The sequence below is a fragment of the Stigmatopora argus genome, chromosome 1 (assembly GCF_051989625.1).
Source record: "Stigmatopora argus isolate UIUO_Sarg chromosome 1, RoL_Sarg_1.0, whole genome shotgun sequence".
Lineage (NCBI taxonomy): Eukaryota > Metazoa > Chordata > Actinopteri > Syngnathiformes > Syngnathidae > Stigmatopora > Stigmatopora argus.
This window is the reverse complement of record NC_135387.1, coordinates 16,176,020-16,195,096: the sequence shown is the minus strand read 5'-3', so window position 1 is coordinate 16,195,096 and position 19,077 is coordinate 16,176,020. Positions and strand designations below refer to the sequence as shown.

The 19,077-nt window shown below is 41.3% G+C and overlaps 1 protein-coding gene across 18 annotated transcripts in view; it reads right to left on the bottom strand.

Annotated features, from left to right (window-relative positions):
* The window catches only part of casz1 (castor zinc finger 1), a 152,559-nt gene that overhangs the window by 31,531 nt on the left and 101,951 nt on the right, over nucleotides 1–19,077 (bottom strand). For 14 of the 18 annotated variants that reach the window (XM_077603126.1, XM_077603158.1, XM_077603142.1 and 11 more), the window contains one exon: nucleotides 2,750–3,310. In XM_077603126.1, the coding sequence (XP_077459252.1) occupies nucleotides 2,750–3,266 (517 nt within the window). In that variant the 5' untranslated portion in view covers nucleotides 3,267–3,310. Of the gene's footprint in view, nucleotides 1–2,749; nucleotides 3,311–16,336; nucleotides 16,602–19,077 lie in introns of those variants that run through there. The other 4 variants (XM_077603103.1, XM_077603118.1, XM_077603233.1 and 1 more) reach the window with 2 other exon arrangements.

Genomic DNA, 19,077 nt, shown 5'->3' with positions numbered 1-19,077 from the left:
CTTTAGGCAAGCCATATATGGGCACCAGTGTGGCATAGTTGGTCTGCAAACGGGACGAGAGGCAGAGGTGTCGCTGATGATAAAGATGCACGCGAGTGTCTATATATGGACTAATCTAGAGTTGGAACACTAGCAGGCTTGTCATACTGTACCTGAACAACGTAAAACACTTGCTTAAAAAATATGGACACATTTTATATTGTTACATCAAATGGTAAATACCTTGAAATAACAATATCAAACATTGCGACCTTTTTTCACCATTAATTCGTATTAAGGCAGAATAGGATTTTTTAAAGTGTCATGGCGATCAAACATCACCCACCTTAATGTGGTGAACAAGTCTAAACGTATTAAGATCTGATTTCAATCAAGTCGATGCTTAAATGAAAGAATTGTATTTAAAATAAAATTAAAATAATTATGTTTTTAGAATAACAGAAAAAAAGCCATAAACCTCATCTACATTTTACAACAATGCTACATTTTTGACAATTTCATCTGTTTATTTGTATTCTTAATGCAATTGTTGGGGCTAGATGTTTTTTTTAATGTTATAGGTACAATACTGGTCTTAAAACAATTATCTCTAACATTTCCAATCAATTAATTACATTGGTCAAATTTATCTGATGATTGATGGATAGATGATGATTTGAGGGTGGGCACATCAGAGGGGAGGTTTATATAGATTGGGGATTGAAAGTATTTTTTTAAATTGTATTTATTTATTTATTTAAATTTCCTGTTGGTCTGGCTTTAACTTATCTACGAAAGTATTCTGGGGTTTTGCACTGATAGGAAATCTCGCATGATGCTTCAGTGTGAGGAGTTAAATGTTTTGAAGGTCGCAGTTTCTCTCATTGATCTTGCAATGTTTGTTAATTACATTGTCACTGATGTTGTGAGAGATAATTAAGCCACTATGTTTATATGCATAATTATGTGCAGTGCACATCAGCCTTTGAACGACAGCGGAGAGGGAGAGCAGGAAAAATGTTTTAATTGTGTGCTGAGGAGAAACACAGAAGTATATGAGATGCCCTACTTACAATCAACAAAGAGGAACTCTGAGGCAGACAAAATGAAATGTTGCATGCAGTATTAGAGTAACAAGTGAAGGTATGGGTATGCTGTGCATATTTAGACAACATTTTTTTAATTGCTACAGTAAATTAAATATTTTATTTAAAAATTGTAACTATTGAAATTTCTCACTAGCAATTTATAAAAAAATATCATGAAAGTTTAGTGTGACACATAATATAGTATAAAAGTACAAGCAAAATTAAGAAAATTTGTCATAGAGTATCAGTATACTGTAATTATCACTGTTAGGATTAGGGAAAAATGTCTACTTTCCTTTCAACGAGGTACGTAATGTCTAATGTTACAAATTCCTATATATATAACATCAAAATAAGAGATTTACAATGGGATTCAGACCTATAAGGGTGCTGTGTGTGTACATGTTTTTGGAGTCGTGTGTTGATTTTGCCATATTTGAAGTAACATGAACGAGTTTATGAATAGCAACCAAGCTGCAAAAAATGTGTGTATGTAGATATACAGTGTCATGAAACCTCAATCTCTGAAAATATTAGAATGATTCCCAGAATAAGTTTTTATTCAATGTTGATTTTGACTTGAATGAAAACAGTGATACATCTGTTGTTGTATGTTAATTTGCCTCTTCGTGAAAATTTTACAATGCAAAATAAGATTATAGGTGCTTTTTGAAAATCTGAATAAAATACAAATATTACAATGCACACGATACCGTGCTTTATGTTTTGAGGGCAAGACAACAAACAAGAAAAAAAAGACTCTGTTTAAAGAAGGCTTTTGGAGGTGCTTATTATACACTACAAATTAAGGTATTTTATCACATACGACCTTATTTTAATGCGTTAAGAATATTAAAATGATATTCCTGTTCAGACTGATAACATAAAACAATTTACATTTGAATAACTCTGAAAAGAGTATAACCTTACATTTAAATGAAAACATGTCTAAATTGCAACTTTTGATTAAAATTGGTTTCTTTGAAAGCTTATAATTACTACTCATTCCAAAATACATCATATTTGAGTCGAGTAGTACCTGAAAGAAACATTTTCAGTTCCTGTACAAAAACATTTGATGTTCATTTACATAATTTCTCTTGTGCATTTGATTATTTTGAACAAGACTAATTTAAAGTGGGTGGCAAGTATGCTATATTTTAATGATTATTCACAATCTCTTGGTAGATAATAGTGCTTGAAGCGCATCTAGAAGCTGATGGTGCAGCAGTGGCTAACTTTAGTGAGCTTAGGGACAATCAAAGACTCAATATGTAATCCTAAATGTAATATGAAGCTTAGCCCAGCCCTACCATGTGCTCTTGACCATGCACAGCTGCTACAACTGCCTCGCGCTGTAAGCCTACTCCATTTATGAAGTTCTTCATACAGTTTAGCACACACTGACAAGTTCCTATGTTCGCCCTCCAGCACCCCAGTTGAATCCGTCTTTAGGGTAATAATGTCACGACTATTCATAATGCAACCCTAGAATGTCTCTCTCCAATAATGGGCACACTTAAGCTTATGTGCATGTGGCAATGTCGCTCTTTCTCACACACGCGCACACACGCACGCTCACAATTTGAGCCTTTGCCCCCTAATACTCTAAAGTGGAATGTTTTAAAGGGCAGACTGAGGGTGCCGTTCAATGTGACTGGAAAATGACGAGCACAATTTACCTGGAGAGGAGAAAGGTGCTTGGCGACTTGGGGCCTGGCTCGGAGGGACGTATGAGTCAGGCTTAGAAGGCCCGTCGTCAGCATCTTTGTCGTCGTGGTAACTGCCATCCTGAGATGGCTCCACTTCCTCGCCATCGTTGTCCTCGTCGTCACTGCAACCTTTGGGCTGGACCATGTAGACGCCTTCGGGAGGTGCGCCTTCATCGTCGCCATCCAGGAGGTCACGCTCGTGCTCGTCGGCGCCGTCTGGCGCCGGAAGCTCGTCCCCGTACTCGCCGTTCACCCACTTCTCGATGGCCTCGCGTCTCTTCTGGTCTTCCTCTAGGCTCTGACTCAGGCTCAGGCTCTCGCAGAAGTTGGCCTCATTGTCATCGTAGTGGGAACTTCCCCGTTCGCTGTTTTCAGCTACGCTCTGGTCTCCCTCTGCGTTTTGCGAGCTGCCGTCGAACACCACCTGGCGGCTCAGTTTGGCACAGATAGCATTGAGCTTTAGGCCACCTTTCCTTTTGGCGGCCATCTTGGGTTTTCCTGAGGTCGTTTCAGTGCATAAACTTCTTTCAGCTGAGGGAGAAGAAACAAAAAAGAAAAAGCTCAATTAAGAATTAAGTGTCACAGTTCTTCCAAGCGTGAGCTCTCAGCAGACTCGCAATGAACCTCACAGTCATAAATGACATCGGATTTTAAATATCACAATGGAAAAACAACGAACATCGAATGGTAACGGCCTCTATTAATAACTCCCAAAGCACTTAAAAGGGCACAAGAGTGAGGACACAGAGATACTGTACATATCTTTCCGAGTGGCACCTTCACGGGTAGCTCAATGTGCGGGCGAAAAAAACAAGGAGAAAAGAGCAGTGGCAGCTGAAGCCACAGACTGATACAGTATTTATCGCCCCCCACCAACACACACACACACACAAAAACCTTAACCCACTACGCTACAACAGGACAAGCGGGCTACATAATCCTTCACATGACAGCGCTATAGACACACTGAAATGTTATCTTCACCCTTTCAAGAGGCTGTGGTTCGGCCACTGAGAGAGGGGAGGAGAGCACATCTTTAAAACACTTTGGCTATGGAGTGATCGAAAGGAAACATTTACCGCATCCTCTTGTTGAGTAAAAGTTATTAAATCATTGAAAGCAAATCTCAATACCCTAATGTGAAATGTATTTCCTCTAAAGACTGAAATTTAATAGGATCACAACAAAGATGTGTTTACTCCCACAGCCAAAAGGTGGAGTTAGTTAATTTGTAATCAATCAGTGCGTCTTTATTTAGATATGACACATTACTAAATAAAGCCCATTAAATTAATATAGCTATACAATTATTAGTCTTGAATTTTTACATCTGGCAATTTTGAGGAAATAAAACAAGTTACAAAATGATTAAAGATTGAAGAATGAGTTTGTTTTTGATTTGTTTCGAACCGCTTCCTTGTGCTGTTTTGAACATAACCCAGAAGTCCATTCAAGGAACAGATCAAAATTTGAACAGGGTATGAATGATTTTGGCTGTACAAGTTTAATAAACAGTAAATAAATGATTGTGAATATGAAAAAAATGTAATAGTTTGGCTGCTCAGGATGAAAAATATGTCCCTGGGTGTTGCTTCAAATGTGCAGATTTGCTCTTTGACATATAACCTGACGGCTCACGTCATGCAAAAAACAGGCATCGAGTTTGCGTGTTTGACATGCGGCACGGACATACTGTACGGCACGGTGTCATTGCTCCCCCCAGCACAGCCTCTCTGAACAATAGAGTGTGATAGAGTGTGCTTTGGGGCGGGAATGGGTGGCATTATTTCAACCCAAGTGGGGCTATCTTTATAACATGTCCTCTGATGAGGCAGTAACAGCTGCCTGTGGCATTCCACATCCCGAGCTGCCTTTTTAGGGCAGAAAGCACACTCTGTTACCTTTCACTTTATTTCCAGAGCCACCAAAGTTCACCTTGCAACGGCATTTTGCAGATGCCGACTCAAGGCCAGATTTTGATCGAGGTTGTAAATAACTAAGGAGCAACGCGGCGTTTGTGATATTTTTAAAAGTTGTGATCTGTTTTTTTCATTTCACGTTAAGCTCTGGCAGCAGGCTGAAGCAGAGATATTTATTCTCGTTGTGTTGACTCCGCATTTCGCCTAACATAATATGCGCACAATTTCACTGGAGAGGAATGCATGATATCATAGGTTGCAAAGTTCTATCTTTAAGACTCAATTGACTTTCTATAACAAGTGCAAGCCACTTCATTTTCCCTCGGCCATAAAACGCAGCACAATCACGCGTGAGCCATTGCTGGCATTATGTAAATCACGCTGGTGCAACATAAAATCCTGTTTTCATTTTCTTTTCCAAAGAATCATTAGAGGATATACCATTGGAGGGAGTGTACAAATCACCCCGACAGCGGACAATGCAAGCAGCGCTCGGCACACATGCTTTCTCAGTTACTGTATTTACATTGCACACTTCCTCAGTGAAACAATGACTTTAGAAAAATGATGTCGTTTTGAGAGCTGGGGGTGGGGGCAAGTTGCAACGGCACATTACGCCAACAAATTAGTGTTAGACAATTGCAAGCAGGCCTGAAAGGGCAACCTTTTAGAGGACAACGTTTTTTGGGGGGGGTTGAGTGGGTGGCGAGATAGTTGGCGGGTGTGCTGACGGAGAAACAAAATCAGCTGGAAAAACTATTAAGAAGCAGAGGATATAAATTTCCAACTTTTTATTTTTTTACAAGTACACTCCAAGGAAGATTGAGGTCATTTGGGTGTTACAGTGGAGGACATTTTTTTTTTTAACCGTGTTCAGTATTTCATGCTTTAACTACCGATTCCTTTGCATTGCCATCTCCAGATCCTTGTACAAAATGACCCCTGTAGAGTTGTTTCTCTGTGTTAGAGACTATTTATGTAGTATTTTCTTTTAACAACAAAGAACGTGAGCAGAACTTACTTAAAAGGCCCCAAGGAGAATGGTGTTAAGGTTGAATGGTTTATAGAAGCTGTCTTCACTATTATTTATGCTGAGGTTTCTGTGCACAGCAGCTTTTTGCCCTTTGCTTACATTACAGATTGCTATGGTAACACTAAGCTGTTTACCTTAAGTCGTTTGTGTGCATGATAGGGTACAATGATATCAAATCTAAGGGGACCTACACGAAAGAACAACTTTTTCCCCAGGGAGGGTCTCTACCATCTCCCCAGCCCCCCGCTGAGTCCACCAAGCGTTCTGCCTTATTAATGAATATCAGAAATAAAAACAAGGCTGTCATGCGGATTGGATGTATTTACACTTGGTTTTACCCTCGTGTGCTAAGTGTCAAGGAACTGACAGCTCAGTCATGATTGTGAGTTAAAAAAGATAGTTTAAAGTCAAACACTTTTAAAACTAATTTCTCCAATTGCTTAAGTAAGCGTGACAGTATTTCTACTGGGAAAAGCACAGAGCTAAGGATGAGCCCCATTTGTTGTATGTATAAGGGCAAAACATGAGGAAAATAATAGGAAAATATTTTAAATGGTTGAAATAAGATTTAATTCTGACTGACTTCACTGCATATTTATCTTTTTATTATTATTATGAAAGAGAAAACATGAGAAACCCGTCCAACACACTTTTCTGCAATTTCAAGACCTGTGTCCATTGACTTTTTTAATATAAAATTTCTAGCCCTACATTTAACAGATAGTTTAGTATACCTATGAATACATAAATTGCAAATATCCGTATCTTATCATATTACCAGGAGTCCCTGTCTAGACATTATATATATTGTTTAGTTTGTTTGTGCTGCGAATAGTTTTATCATCTAAATACGATTCATAGATGTTGAAAAAGACCCACTTTAGTGAACACCTCAAATGGACCCTCTGCTTGTGTTTGTTGTCGAATCCTGCTGGGCTACAATGTGAATCACGCAAAGGCAAATAAGCAGGCAATATCTGGACTTAATTAATATAAACAGGGTCTGTGAGATGAAGATTATTTTACATGATGCAACTGAGATTTGCTATAGCTTATAACATTATGAACCTTTGGTGGATGAAACAAGCACCGTGTACCTCATTGAACCCTGGCTGCGTCTTTGAGATGTGTGTTTGTGTGTAAGTGTGTGTTGTCTAAATCACAGTGGCCAATGCAGGCAGAGTATTTAAAATTGTTCTCCTTCGTAAGGAAGTCAAGCAGAAAGCGACTGATGGACGTGCGCCACGATGCGAGGACCCCAACATCTGGCCCCTTTTCTCAATTTTATTACACAAGAATAACAATAAGTGGGGTCGTCAACCCCGCCGTGAATTTGCTACACTTTTCTAAGAGTCTGTGAAGCTGATGCCGGGAAATTTCCATTTTTCCGCATCCATATTTAATTGAGTTTTGTCCCAGTGGTGCGGAAATGATTTGTTTTTTGCTCTCTGTTCACTTGACTCCTCTTCGGAGTCGCTAACCCTGATTAAGACGTTCCCGTTAATTTCCCAGCGCACACCTTTTTTTGTGCATTAATGGTTCTGATCGTCTAATTAAAACTTCTCAGCTCAGCTGCTGATCACCGCTCGTTGTGCCTCTGACCTGAAGTTTTAATTGCCGCATCAGAAGCGATAATAATTTTGAGGTTCTGATGATTAAAAACAATGCCATTGCCAACTAGATGATAGATGAAGATTTGGGGGTGGGCACATCAGAGGAGAAGTTTATGTAGATTGGGGATTTAAAGCAGAGGCTGTAAAAAATCTGTGCACGCTTCCAGGGAGGACGAAGCGTGGTACCAGGAGTGGTGGCGGTGGGGGTTTTGGGGGCAATCGGATTACATTTTTAGGTAAAAGGGCTGGCAGAGCAGATTGAGCCCTGCCTGCCCACCTGAGCCTCACTCGTCCTACAGGAACATCTTTAGTTGGTGCTGGGATAGCGCTCCCCAACCCGAATGTAAATCTGCTCATTTTGGAGCTCCCTTGTTGGCAAGGTGTTTCTGATTACTTTTATGAACGTAGATAATAGCAGTGTAGACAACATCACTCACAATATGAGTGAACAGTGGGACCGTGAGCACAACTTTGGAAAATTTCCACTAGTAGCATTTTGTAACATTTAGTTTCCCCCTTTTTAAACAGATGGCTTTTCTAACTGATTTTTGGTTCCACTGCAGGATCGATGCATACGTGCAAGCGCACAACAGCATGCAGATAAGGGTCAAAAAAGGCTACTTTGCCAAATCTCTGCTTACTGGTCCCACTCTGACACAAAATCTTTTCTTTCTTTTAAAAACATGTTTTTTAAGAGTTGGTTGTAGATCTGCCTTCTTGTTTTCCTATTACTGGTCAATAAAGCACTTCTTGCTCTGAGTCCAGAACGTGACCTTGCTCATTGTGTATACTTGAAGGGCCCGTTTGACTATTTCACATTGGCACCGTCTCTGGGCTGTTATCACACACACAAACGAGTCCTCAAGCTAAGCGACATGCTCCCATCCCGATGCCACAAAACACAAACAAGTCTCTATCGGGCAAAGGCAGACACTCAAGTAGAAAAGAGGTAGAGGATCGTAGCTGAAGAAAGCAATGTTTCAAGTGCAGGAGGAAATACATTGAACTTGAGTGCAAATCTAAGGACAAATACGCCCTGGGGCTTCATCACAAAGAGTATAATTATTGTCATTTCCAGAGCAGAGCACAAGCAGCCTAAAGTGCTTTAAGGGTGAAGAAAGAAACTGACATGAGTGACAAGAACCATTGTGACAGCCACGCACCAAAACAGCCCACTTTTATTCTGTTTGCTGCTTTGGGTAATTCACAAGACACATGGCTAACTTGTTAATATTGTATACAAAATCTGGACTCACAGCTGGAAGCGGATGATGGCTTTACTTGTGTTTCAACTTCAGGAGTCTAGACATTGACTAGGTAGACAATTGGCACACAGTTCAAACGTTTTTGCTGAGAATAGCAAGGGAAATTTATTCCTGCAGTTTTGTTTTGCGCCTCAGCTTCCACGTTCACTTTCAAGACGTTCGCAGGGGTGCAATTTGATAAACCGAGCACCACGGTAAATGAGCAGACAACTCCTGCGCGTCTCTGTGTGTGTCCCACGGCTGCGGCGTGTGGCGCGGCAGCGAGGCATCGTGGGTAGTACAGTGGAGAAGAGGGCTCAGCGGTGCACCCCTCAAGGGCCCTTCAGCTAATATCTGTACAGATTAACTGCTTCACTTGTAGTTTGGTCACGGGGATCTCTCTTTGTCTTTGTGGCTTGTTGAGAGTGAGATGATGTCAGTGTGTGTGTGTGCGTAAGTGACATTATTACACACATTCTGTTTGTATGAAAAAGACAATTACAACTTGGTCTAAAAGGTCAGGTGACTTAGACTGACGTGTCACTGCAATTTGTAATCTTTCGGGGTCATATTTAATTCACCACAATCCGGAGGTACACTGCTGAGTAAGTCAAACACATGCGCACGCGTCCCATCACACACACGCATGGTGTCAATCCTCCAGGGTAAACTCAGCACATGCCGCTCCATTAGTTATCAATTAAGTCTTGAAATCTCCACCTGGCATCCCACGCACAACAATGAAGATGACACACGCACACGCACAAACACACTCAAGAGCAATCATCACGTCTCTCTTTTCAGTCGATGGCATATGAGCAAACGAATAAGCGTGGCACATGGGTCCACGCTCATGTGTGTTGGTGTGGCCGGAATTTTTGTCCACGAGGTTAACCTTGATGTGAAGCCCTGTCAGGCCAAATAATGTCAATCAATGACACAAAAGCTCTAATGTGCGGCCTAAAAAGCCGGCTGTTTAGAACTTTGGACATGCCCTCTTTCACAAGATTATGAATGGCATTAATAGGAAATGAGCTGTGGCATTCTTCTAATAAGAGTCTTAAAACCTTTTGACAGCAAACAAGGCATTATGGCATATAAAAGAGAGCGAGCGAGAGAGAGAGAGAGAGAGAGAGAGAGAGAGAGAGAGAGAGAGAGAGAGAGATCGAGAGTGGAATAAAAGAGAAATTAAAACCTTGATAACTAACTCCAGAAGAAACAAGTTTTCTTTACACACACACACACACACACACACACACACACACACACACACACACACACACACCTACACACACACACACACCTACACACACACACACATACACACACGTATATATATATAAAAATGTTATACATTTTTCTGTTTGCCGTGGTTTGTGGCTGTGGGTCAGAACTATTGCACACTCTAAACTAATCCACATCATCAGAGAAAAAAATATTTTAAAGGAAACATTTACCAGGAGGCGAAACCAAACAAGGCAGTTTTCAACTGAAACAGGGACAATGTTTTTTTTTCTGGGAGTTCAATCAAGTGAGGAATGTGTCATGGCTGCGTTTGAAGGTGTGATAAAACGGTTCTTTCAAAAGGGGTAACGGGGGGAAAAGGAAATAAACAACGCTACTTTACGGGAAAAAAAATAACGAAGCCTATTTTGGTAGACCAAAGGAAATACTGTTAGGTTGACTCAAAACAAATAAATTACCTTTAGATAAAAACCACAGAAACTACTTTAGCATTCTAAACCAAACCGACTCAGTTTCCTGCATTTTTATCTTCATGACAGTTGTGAAAGCCACTCAGTAAGCTGTCAATCATACACAACAATTTAAGTGTTCACTCTGTACTAGTAGAGGCTTGAAATATAGTTTCCAATTCCTGATGTGAAAAGAAAAGCATGAGAACAAACTCACCTGCTGCATCCAGCGCCCCGTTTTACATTTCTGCAACATTCATATTCCTCTTATTATTATTTTAAAGTGAAAATAGATAGTCTGTTGAAGTGCAAATCTGATGAATTACAGGAGCAGATTGCTGCAATTAATTATTAAAACCTATTTTATAAATATTCAGGTCTGTCATGCATCTAATAATGAACACTTTAGAGGAGGTTACTTCCCGTGTGCATCCTAATGTGTCAGAAAGATCACTTTTAATCACGTTAATGTCAGCGAGCACTAGGTTGGGAGGCAAAATAGACCAACGATATTAAGGAAATCTGACTACATTCGTGACCATCTTTCATGTTTTGCTCGTTTCACATAGCGCCTCTTCTTCGTTTTTATCTTCTACTTCTGCCCATCTAAGGAGGCTCTGAACACCTTCAGCTCCTCTCCTCTAATTTGAGTGGAGAATAATGCATTGGCAGCACTCTACCTTCTGGACACACCTAGTCCCAGTGCTACTGCTGCCATATGCTGTGTTGATACATATTCATTACACTTTCTCTTGTGTTGCTGTGCGATAAGGCTTAAACAAAAGTGTCAGAACTTCAAATGGGAAGAGGATGGTATGTGTGTGTGTGTGTTTGCGGTGGGGGGGTTTGGGGGCGTATACACGCGAACCCAAAGTTTGTCTCCCGCTACCCTCTCATGCTTTACTCCATTCCTTCTCTTTTCTGCAAAGAAGGGAAACACTGAGGTCTCCAGCAAAGAACCTGAAAAGTTGTGTGGTCTATTCCAAAAGTGTCTAAAAACTGTGACTGTCATGGTAGTATCATGGAATCCATGTCACAGCCAACTTGATTCACTCTAACCCACGTGTCAAACTGATTCCGCCGAGGGCCGCAGTGGGTCCTGGTCTTTGTTCCAACCGATCCAATGCCGACATTTTAACCAATCAGGTGTCTTCTAAAATAAGTAGCACCTGACTTTAATTAACTGATTACACTTGCAAAAGGTATCCTCTTGTTGAGTTGGAATGAAAACCTGCACCCACTGCGGCCCTTTGAGGACTGGTTTGGGACATTGGTCAAAAATATATTTTTTATGACCATTTTAGATTATTTTGTATTCTAGTATATTAAATATTTGTGACTTGACCTGTAATGTGTCTAGCATGTATTAAATTTATATCCCGCTGAATTAACACAGGCTCCCACTTATTCTTCTAATTGACAAATCAAACCAACAAAAATGTATATAATAGACCAGTTCTGATTTAATTAGGCTCAGACATTTTATCAGAATGGCCAATTATGGACAAAACAAGACAAACCTGCTTTAAACAATGGGCACAGACTGAGAAAGTACTGTTACATGGCAGTCCCGTGCACCTACGCACCATATCTAAACGCTGAACTCTAAGATTCAGCTGCCATGATACCCCATCATTATCTGCACAGGGGGGCCTCCTTTGTAGCTCGCTTGCCTGTCTGGCCTTTCCGCTGCTTCTCCATGAAAGTAGTAAAGCTACCATTTCTTGCTACTCTGGTCTTTCACCAGAGACACTTCTTCAATTATTTCTTTTTCTTTTGACACACCTCAGTGCAGAGGTAGACGTGGTTAACGGCAGCACCTGTGTGCATGAATGTGGGAGTGTATGAGTGTGGACAGTGTCATTGTATCATTATGAGATTACTTGGTGGCCAGCTGGTGTGCAATGAAATACACGGGTGTGCTATCCCAGATCAAGATCAGTCATCTGGTTGGACAAGAGGAGACTGAGTACTGATGTGCCACTGCACTATTTGTTGTACTGTACAACGTTGGTTTACTAGGCTGGGATCACAGCACCGCTCTTTTCTGCAAGGCCCTTTTTCATTACCAACAATGCCTCTTCTCGTTGCCTTTCTTCTTTCTCTCCCACTGGAACTTTGCTATTATCAAAGGTGATCGCTTGCTAAGAAGCATTTTCTCAAACGTCTTCTTACACCATCTATTTCCCTCGCCGCTCTCGGGTAAACGTCGCTCATGAAACAGAAAGGAAGATTTGATAGCAAGATCAAAAAGGGAGGAAGGACAGCAAGGAGAGAGTGTATAAGGGGGGAGAAAAAGTTGAACTCCATCCTCCTCCCCCATCCACCAATAAGTACTGAGGGTAATTTCTCCAAGCAAGGACTGTTTTCAAACGCAAATACAACAAACTGCCATGAGACATCAAACTGGACGATTTTGACTTCAGAGGGTGTTCAGATGCTTCAGGAGATGTCAGAGTCGGGCCTTTGGGACAGAACAGTAGGAACAGAAGGCGCCACAAGCCAGTTAACAACCAATACAGAAACCCTACAAGAAGGAAAGTCTCCTCCCAACCTGCCAACTGGGTCCACCCCCGTTTGAATTACTAGTTTGATAGTGCATTAGTTTTTATTGGTCTTCAAAAGTTGTTAAGGGAACTGAAATGACAAATGCTACCACACATCTGTTAGGGACCCAAACAGCACTCAGAAGTTACAGTAATTGGTGTTGGTTTTTCGAGCTTGCAAAGACCAATAAGGTTGTAGTTGATGTCACATTACTGCATGTAAGTGACGCAACTTTCGCCATCTGGCATACGCACACTACTACAGTGGAAACCGGAGTCAGATTGAGGTTTATCATTACAAAACATACCACGGAATAGTGAACTGAGCAGTTCTGTCGAATCTTCACTCAGGCGCAAAGTGAGCACCTGAGCACTCGTCAACAAATAAGAGATAATCAGCAATGTTTGACTGTAGTCGTATGGCAAGTATTTTTTTAAACAGAATACTAATGGAAATAAAGGTTTGTCTTTAACACTGTAGATTTGGATGTATGTGAAGGAGATTAGCCTGGCTCCTAATTAAAAGGCAATTTCTCCTAAAACACACCACACGAGTGAGCTGAGAAGATGAGAGCCGCCCGGTGAGGCAGCGGTCAGAGGAGATTGTGTCCCGTGTAAATCAGCTTAAGGGAAGAAAAAGAAAGGCAGAGGTAAAAAGACAAGCGAGCATTGGCTCTGCTATATGAGTTTAGTTAGCCAGAGAGTTAGCGCGTGAGTTATGGCGAGCAAAAGGCTGAGGGACGCTGTATTTATGAGGGGACTGAGTGAGTGTTAAATCCCCAGTAAGAAATAAAATTGTCCCAGAGCGAAAAGGGAAACATTTCACTCACTCATTTGATGGTGGCTTTAAAAAAAAAGGAAGAAAAGTACTTTCCCTCCTTCCATAGGAAGACCTTTTCCGGATTCCCTAACTTTATTTTCTTCCTTAAAAATACCACAGAGTCGCATTCAAGTGAATTTAATTCCAAAAATTTGAATGCAGAGGTGAAGCCTCCCTTGTGTATACTACTTTGGGAAGTCATGAGCCAAGAAAAAGAGAATGAATCAAAAATTACATATTGAGGCTTACTGAGAACTTGGGCTAAGTGGGGCAGCCAAAACATACAGTGCACTTGTTGCAGTGCAAGAGGTCGTCCAAGAAAAGTTTTCCACTGTGGTTTAAACAGGAAAAGTGTTTTACCTCCTTTATTTGAAGCTATTCATTGAACAAAATCAATTTTAATTTGTATATATATGTGACACAAATATAGCAGTATTTTTCCCAAATTATTATTTTTTCCATGCAGTAAACTTCCTTTTGAAGTTAAGTTCAAAAGCCAGCAAAGGCTCGTGGCCAACGGAAAAGGAAGAACCTCACTTTCTACTTTGTGCACATCTCAGATTTGTCTCAAGACTCTTGTGTGGCCCCGGCAGCCGTAATAACAATTATTACTTAAAAAGGCTATATTTTTGCATTAACTTAAAAGGCTTTATCTTTTTTTTTCTTCCCCTTCAGCCTGTGCGGCCTCACTTACCCTAAGTATCTTCATAAATCACCAGTTACTGTTAACATCTACTCCACAATTCAGTCATCAATCTCCTACCAGGTCAGAGTGAAAACAGAGGGGGAAATGTCTGCTTAGTACAATGTCTCTCTGGTGAATGCAGCTACCACCACCCACTGCTCAAACACACACACACAAAGTTAAATAACAAACACACGCGCTGGCACACAGCAACCAGAGCGGCCCTGTGGGACACGAGGAGGGGTTTCAAGATCGTCATGGTAACACGATCCAAATTCAATTCTGACTTCACCTTTCACTCAGGAAGCTGCTCTTCTCTACATTTATTTATTTACTTATTTATTTAACGAGACAAATAAAACGAGAGCCCAAAAGTTCACCGACTTAAGTCTGCACCCCATTTTGACCTACTAGCTTGGTGGTGTGGTGTGGCGGGAGGCCGAGGCAGACACTTATAGGGCCAGTGCATGTAAATCTGTGTTTACACTGAGACATGCTGTGGTTATTTGAGCTAAAGGAAATAGAATTGTAGAGTTGAATTGTGAGAGAAGGATTCTCTCCACTTTGCAATGATAAGGACAGGGCTCTTCAGCCCCAGACAGTGTTTACATGTGCAGGGTGGAAAATCCCTCAGATGACAAACCTCTCCATCAAACATCTGCGTTTCAACCGCCAAATCAATCTCCAGACTGCAAATTATTTCAATGTCACGTCCAGAAAAAAAAACGCACACACAAAAACACATCTGTACTTGACATTAGATCAGCAGGATTTAAAGGTGCTTTTGAATCCTTTTTTAGCTTGCAACGGTGTACTTAGGCCATATATTGATGTAGCCTTTAATCATTGCCATTGCTTGAATAGGGGCTTCATAAAATATCAAATGCATTTGCAATAAAGTCTTATAAGATGTAATTAGTGGCTGACGGAGTAGTAATCCTTTACTTGAGCGGAAAACCAGCATAGTAAAGATGAAGTAAAACTCCTACAAAATCAAAATAAAGGTAAATTGCTGTATTGCACCACTGTTCTAAACGAGATTGAGGTTGTCTAAATTTTAAACGCAAGTTTTTTTACCTGCTTCTTATTCATGCTGACCCTGCAGTTGCACAGCATTTTTCATTTGTAGTGGTAAAAAGTTATCAAACTGTTTATCTTTCTTCATTTTTGTTTATGTTATTGAGGAATAAAGATGGACATTCACTCTCGGCTACAATCTTACATATTTACAGATATATGTTCATTAATGTGAATATAAATATGGGCATTATTATGTGCTGTCCCTTCTCAAATAAATCAAACTCAAATGTTGTGTATTCTTATTTAGTCTGTATATATATATATATATATATATATATATATATATATATATATATATATATATATATATATATATATATATACACACACACACACACACACACATGCTATCAGAAAATGTAATTATAAACACCTGAAAAAAAAGTTGTCGCTTTGTTGACTTCTCTCTTAGGTCTATGCTGCTTTCTTGTTAATTAATTATATATGGAAAAACAAATCTCAATTCGAGTCCCCCCCAACATAATCCACAAAAAAAATAATAATAAAGAAAAACAATTAAGTTACCTCACTGTGACTACAGTTTGCATGTTTTTTTCTCCTGTGGCTTAAACAGAACAAGAGTTAAAAAGCAGAACAATAACTTTTCAATAGTAAAGAAAGTTAGTTCCTCTTCACCAAAGGATTTTTTTTAATCAAAGTGCTGAAATCAAGTCAAACTTGAAGGTCTCATCATCGTCATCACCATGAAAAGAGTATTTAACAATGACAAAGTGAACTTCGACACCTGTTCTCTGCAAACTTTGACGCCATCATCAACAGCTGCAACTAGTAGCGAGGCGGCTCACCTCGAGGTAGCACTGTGTGTGTTTTGTCTGTGAGGGGAGGGAGGGGCAGAGGGTTGGGAAGGGTGTGTGTGTGAGTGTGTGTGTGTGTGTGTGTCTGTGTGTAGGTGAGAGTCTTACCTGGCAGCAGACCGCCCTCCGCACTCTGCCTCACCTCTCCCTCCTGCCCTGGAAGGATTCTCTCCACAAAACAAGGCATTTTCTCCTCAACTACTTAGCACCGGGGCTCTGATCTCTCTCTCCTTCACACTCTTCTTCTCCTCTTTCCCACTCCGTGCTCCTCATCCTCCTCCTACTTCTCCTCTCTCACTGTCTGTCCCCACTCCCCCTCCTCCTTTTCCAAGCACGGATGTCGAAGCTGTGCAAGTTTACCTACTTTACCAGTAGGGGTCCTTCATCGCTCTTTCGCACCCCGCAGACAGAAGTGGCACGGCACACACTCACACACACTCAGAGGCAGAGTGAGCTACTTAACGGACGCCCCCTGTCACTGCTACAATGAGAACCATGCGCTGAGCAGCACGACTGAGTTAGGCTTGTACGTATGTGTGCATGTGTGTGCGTGTGTGTGTGAGAGAGAGAGAGAGTAAGAGAGAGAGAGAGAGAGCAAGAGACAGGTGTAAAGAGGGTGATCTACACAGGGAGCTGGCCCTCGGCCCTTTCCAGTCCTGTTCGACCTGGTTCTGTCTTGGCTCCTGGCCCCTCAAGTGTCTGGTAGTGTAGTAGTCCCTTCTCACTCTCTCATTCACATGTACAAACACACTGGCTGAGTTACACTGAAACACCAGCTGCTGTTGGTGGGTGGTGGGGTGGTCTGGGGGCTCCTTTGGACACCAATTTCAACTCAAACACAACACAGGCAATCAACTGTTTTGTGATGCTGTTAACAGTGATACCACATGCTTTGTGCCTTAATGTGTGCAATACGTACGTACACAAACGCACCACGTGTCTTTGCTGGCTCTCGTATTTCAGCTCTATCTAAATCTTTTTTATTGGGACAGAGAGAGAGAAAAAAAGAAAACAGCTCATTGACACTGGTGTGTTAGATTTGAAGGCTCTCAGCTAGTCTGCGGTGGGGAATTTCTAGTTTCTCTCTTACTTGAGGGTGAGTTTTCACATCGTAATATCAATACTTGAGGATATGAGTTGTCCTGCTGAAAAGTGCCATGTCTTGTGTTTGTTTTCGAAAAAGTGCAAAATCGCCAGGGGATAATAAGTTAGAATGTGCTTGTCAAGAGTCCAAACAAGCCCGTGTTTGCTGCATCTTGTTAACGGCAAATTTAACGTGTTTGCTTTAAAAACATCACGCAGGAGTAAAAAAAAAGATTGTTTAAGACTTGACAAAGGGGTGCAATGTCCCATTAGCAAGAGAATTGCATAGCACATTTGTCATATTCTGGTGTGAAGATAAGAAACGCCTGAGATAAACACAAGTTGGAACTTTATTCGGCTCATATTATTAAATGATTTTGATCATATATTGCTCAACATGTAAGCTGGTTTATAACGCGGAAAGCGCTGATCGCATGAGGTTGCCCCACCATTAAAATATCAGAATTATCATTATCAGGTCAAAGTTTGTATGAGGACTTGTTTTTTCCTATTTATTGCTGCCAGGAACAGGATAAGGGTATCTGTCAAGATTTGATATCCTGGACGTGCTATCATTTGAACAGAGGGTGGATCACCTGTATTTGAATAAAACAAAGCACTAGAATGACACCAAAATTGTGAGTACTGGTTGACAGACGAGGCTCAACGCCCTGTCAGACGACTTTTTAAACCGTGACAAAGTGTCATGGTGGAAAGCAAAATAGGATGTGAAAACAGGACACGGATACTGAATGAAGTCGACATAGTTGCAAATTATACTTTGTAGAGAGGGATGGAAACAAACACCTTTGTTGCCAAATGACAGAAAATTGTTGTTACTGCAAGAAAAATACCGTGTGCGTGCTGCTGGAAGAAGTAGGCAGCAAGAGTTATAGGCGATGGAGGAGCTGAACCAGAACAAGTAAAACATACCTTAAATAGACTACAAATGAAGTCACTTAACAACCACTCGCCTCCCTCGCCACCCTGTGCTCTGTGCGTCTTCAACGGAAAAAGCCTGTTTGACTATTTCACACGCAGGTTCATGCTTGTCTTTTTTTTCTTATAAACAGCCACCTCGCCTGTCATAATGCAGAAACGGGTGTATTCCCCATAAATGGCTCCTTTTGACAAATGATCTGTAAATAAAGCCAGATCTTCAACTTCCCGCTGTCTGCCGCTGCCACTCTCTGCGCTCTGATCTTTGCGTTTTTCTCCCTCTTCCCCAAAATTGCACACTAGAGACATGAAGGTCTCACTGTGCCCCATCCCCCTGTTCACGCACACCCTGCCACACAAATACAATCACAGGCGCACATTTACCCCATACACCCGGCCAACTCCATTCCCCGTGCCTCTATAAAAACACAAATATGCTATAACTCAGCCAGTGCTGCCACATAGCCTCCATCTTGCCCTGTACCGGAGGGGTGTGTGTGTGTGAGCGTGTGTGTGTGTGAGTGTGAGTGGTGGGGGGCAGGCCTTTAGGGAAGGTCACCAACAAATGGTTTTCCGATTCACTGCCCCTGAAATAATTTTGTGTATTAAAACCTGAATCTGCACTTTCTGGCCTGAAAGCTTTTCTAATTATTGCGGTGTCCTTGGGACAGACACAGATCCTTCACACGCCGGGGGAAACAAGCTATAGAGCAAGCACTAGAGCCTCAACACCCCATCGGGCGCCCTCCCTCCTCCATCTCCTCCACCTTCCTCTCACCGCTTTACAGCCGACCCCCTCCCTCCCCAATCTGTTTTCAAAGCGTGTC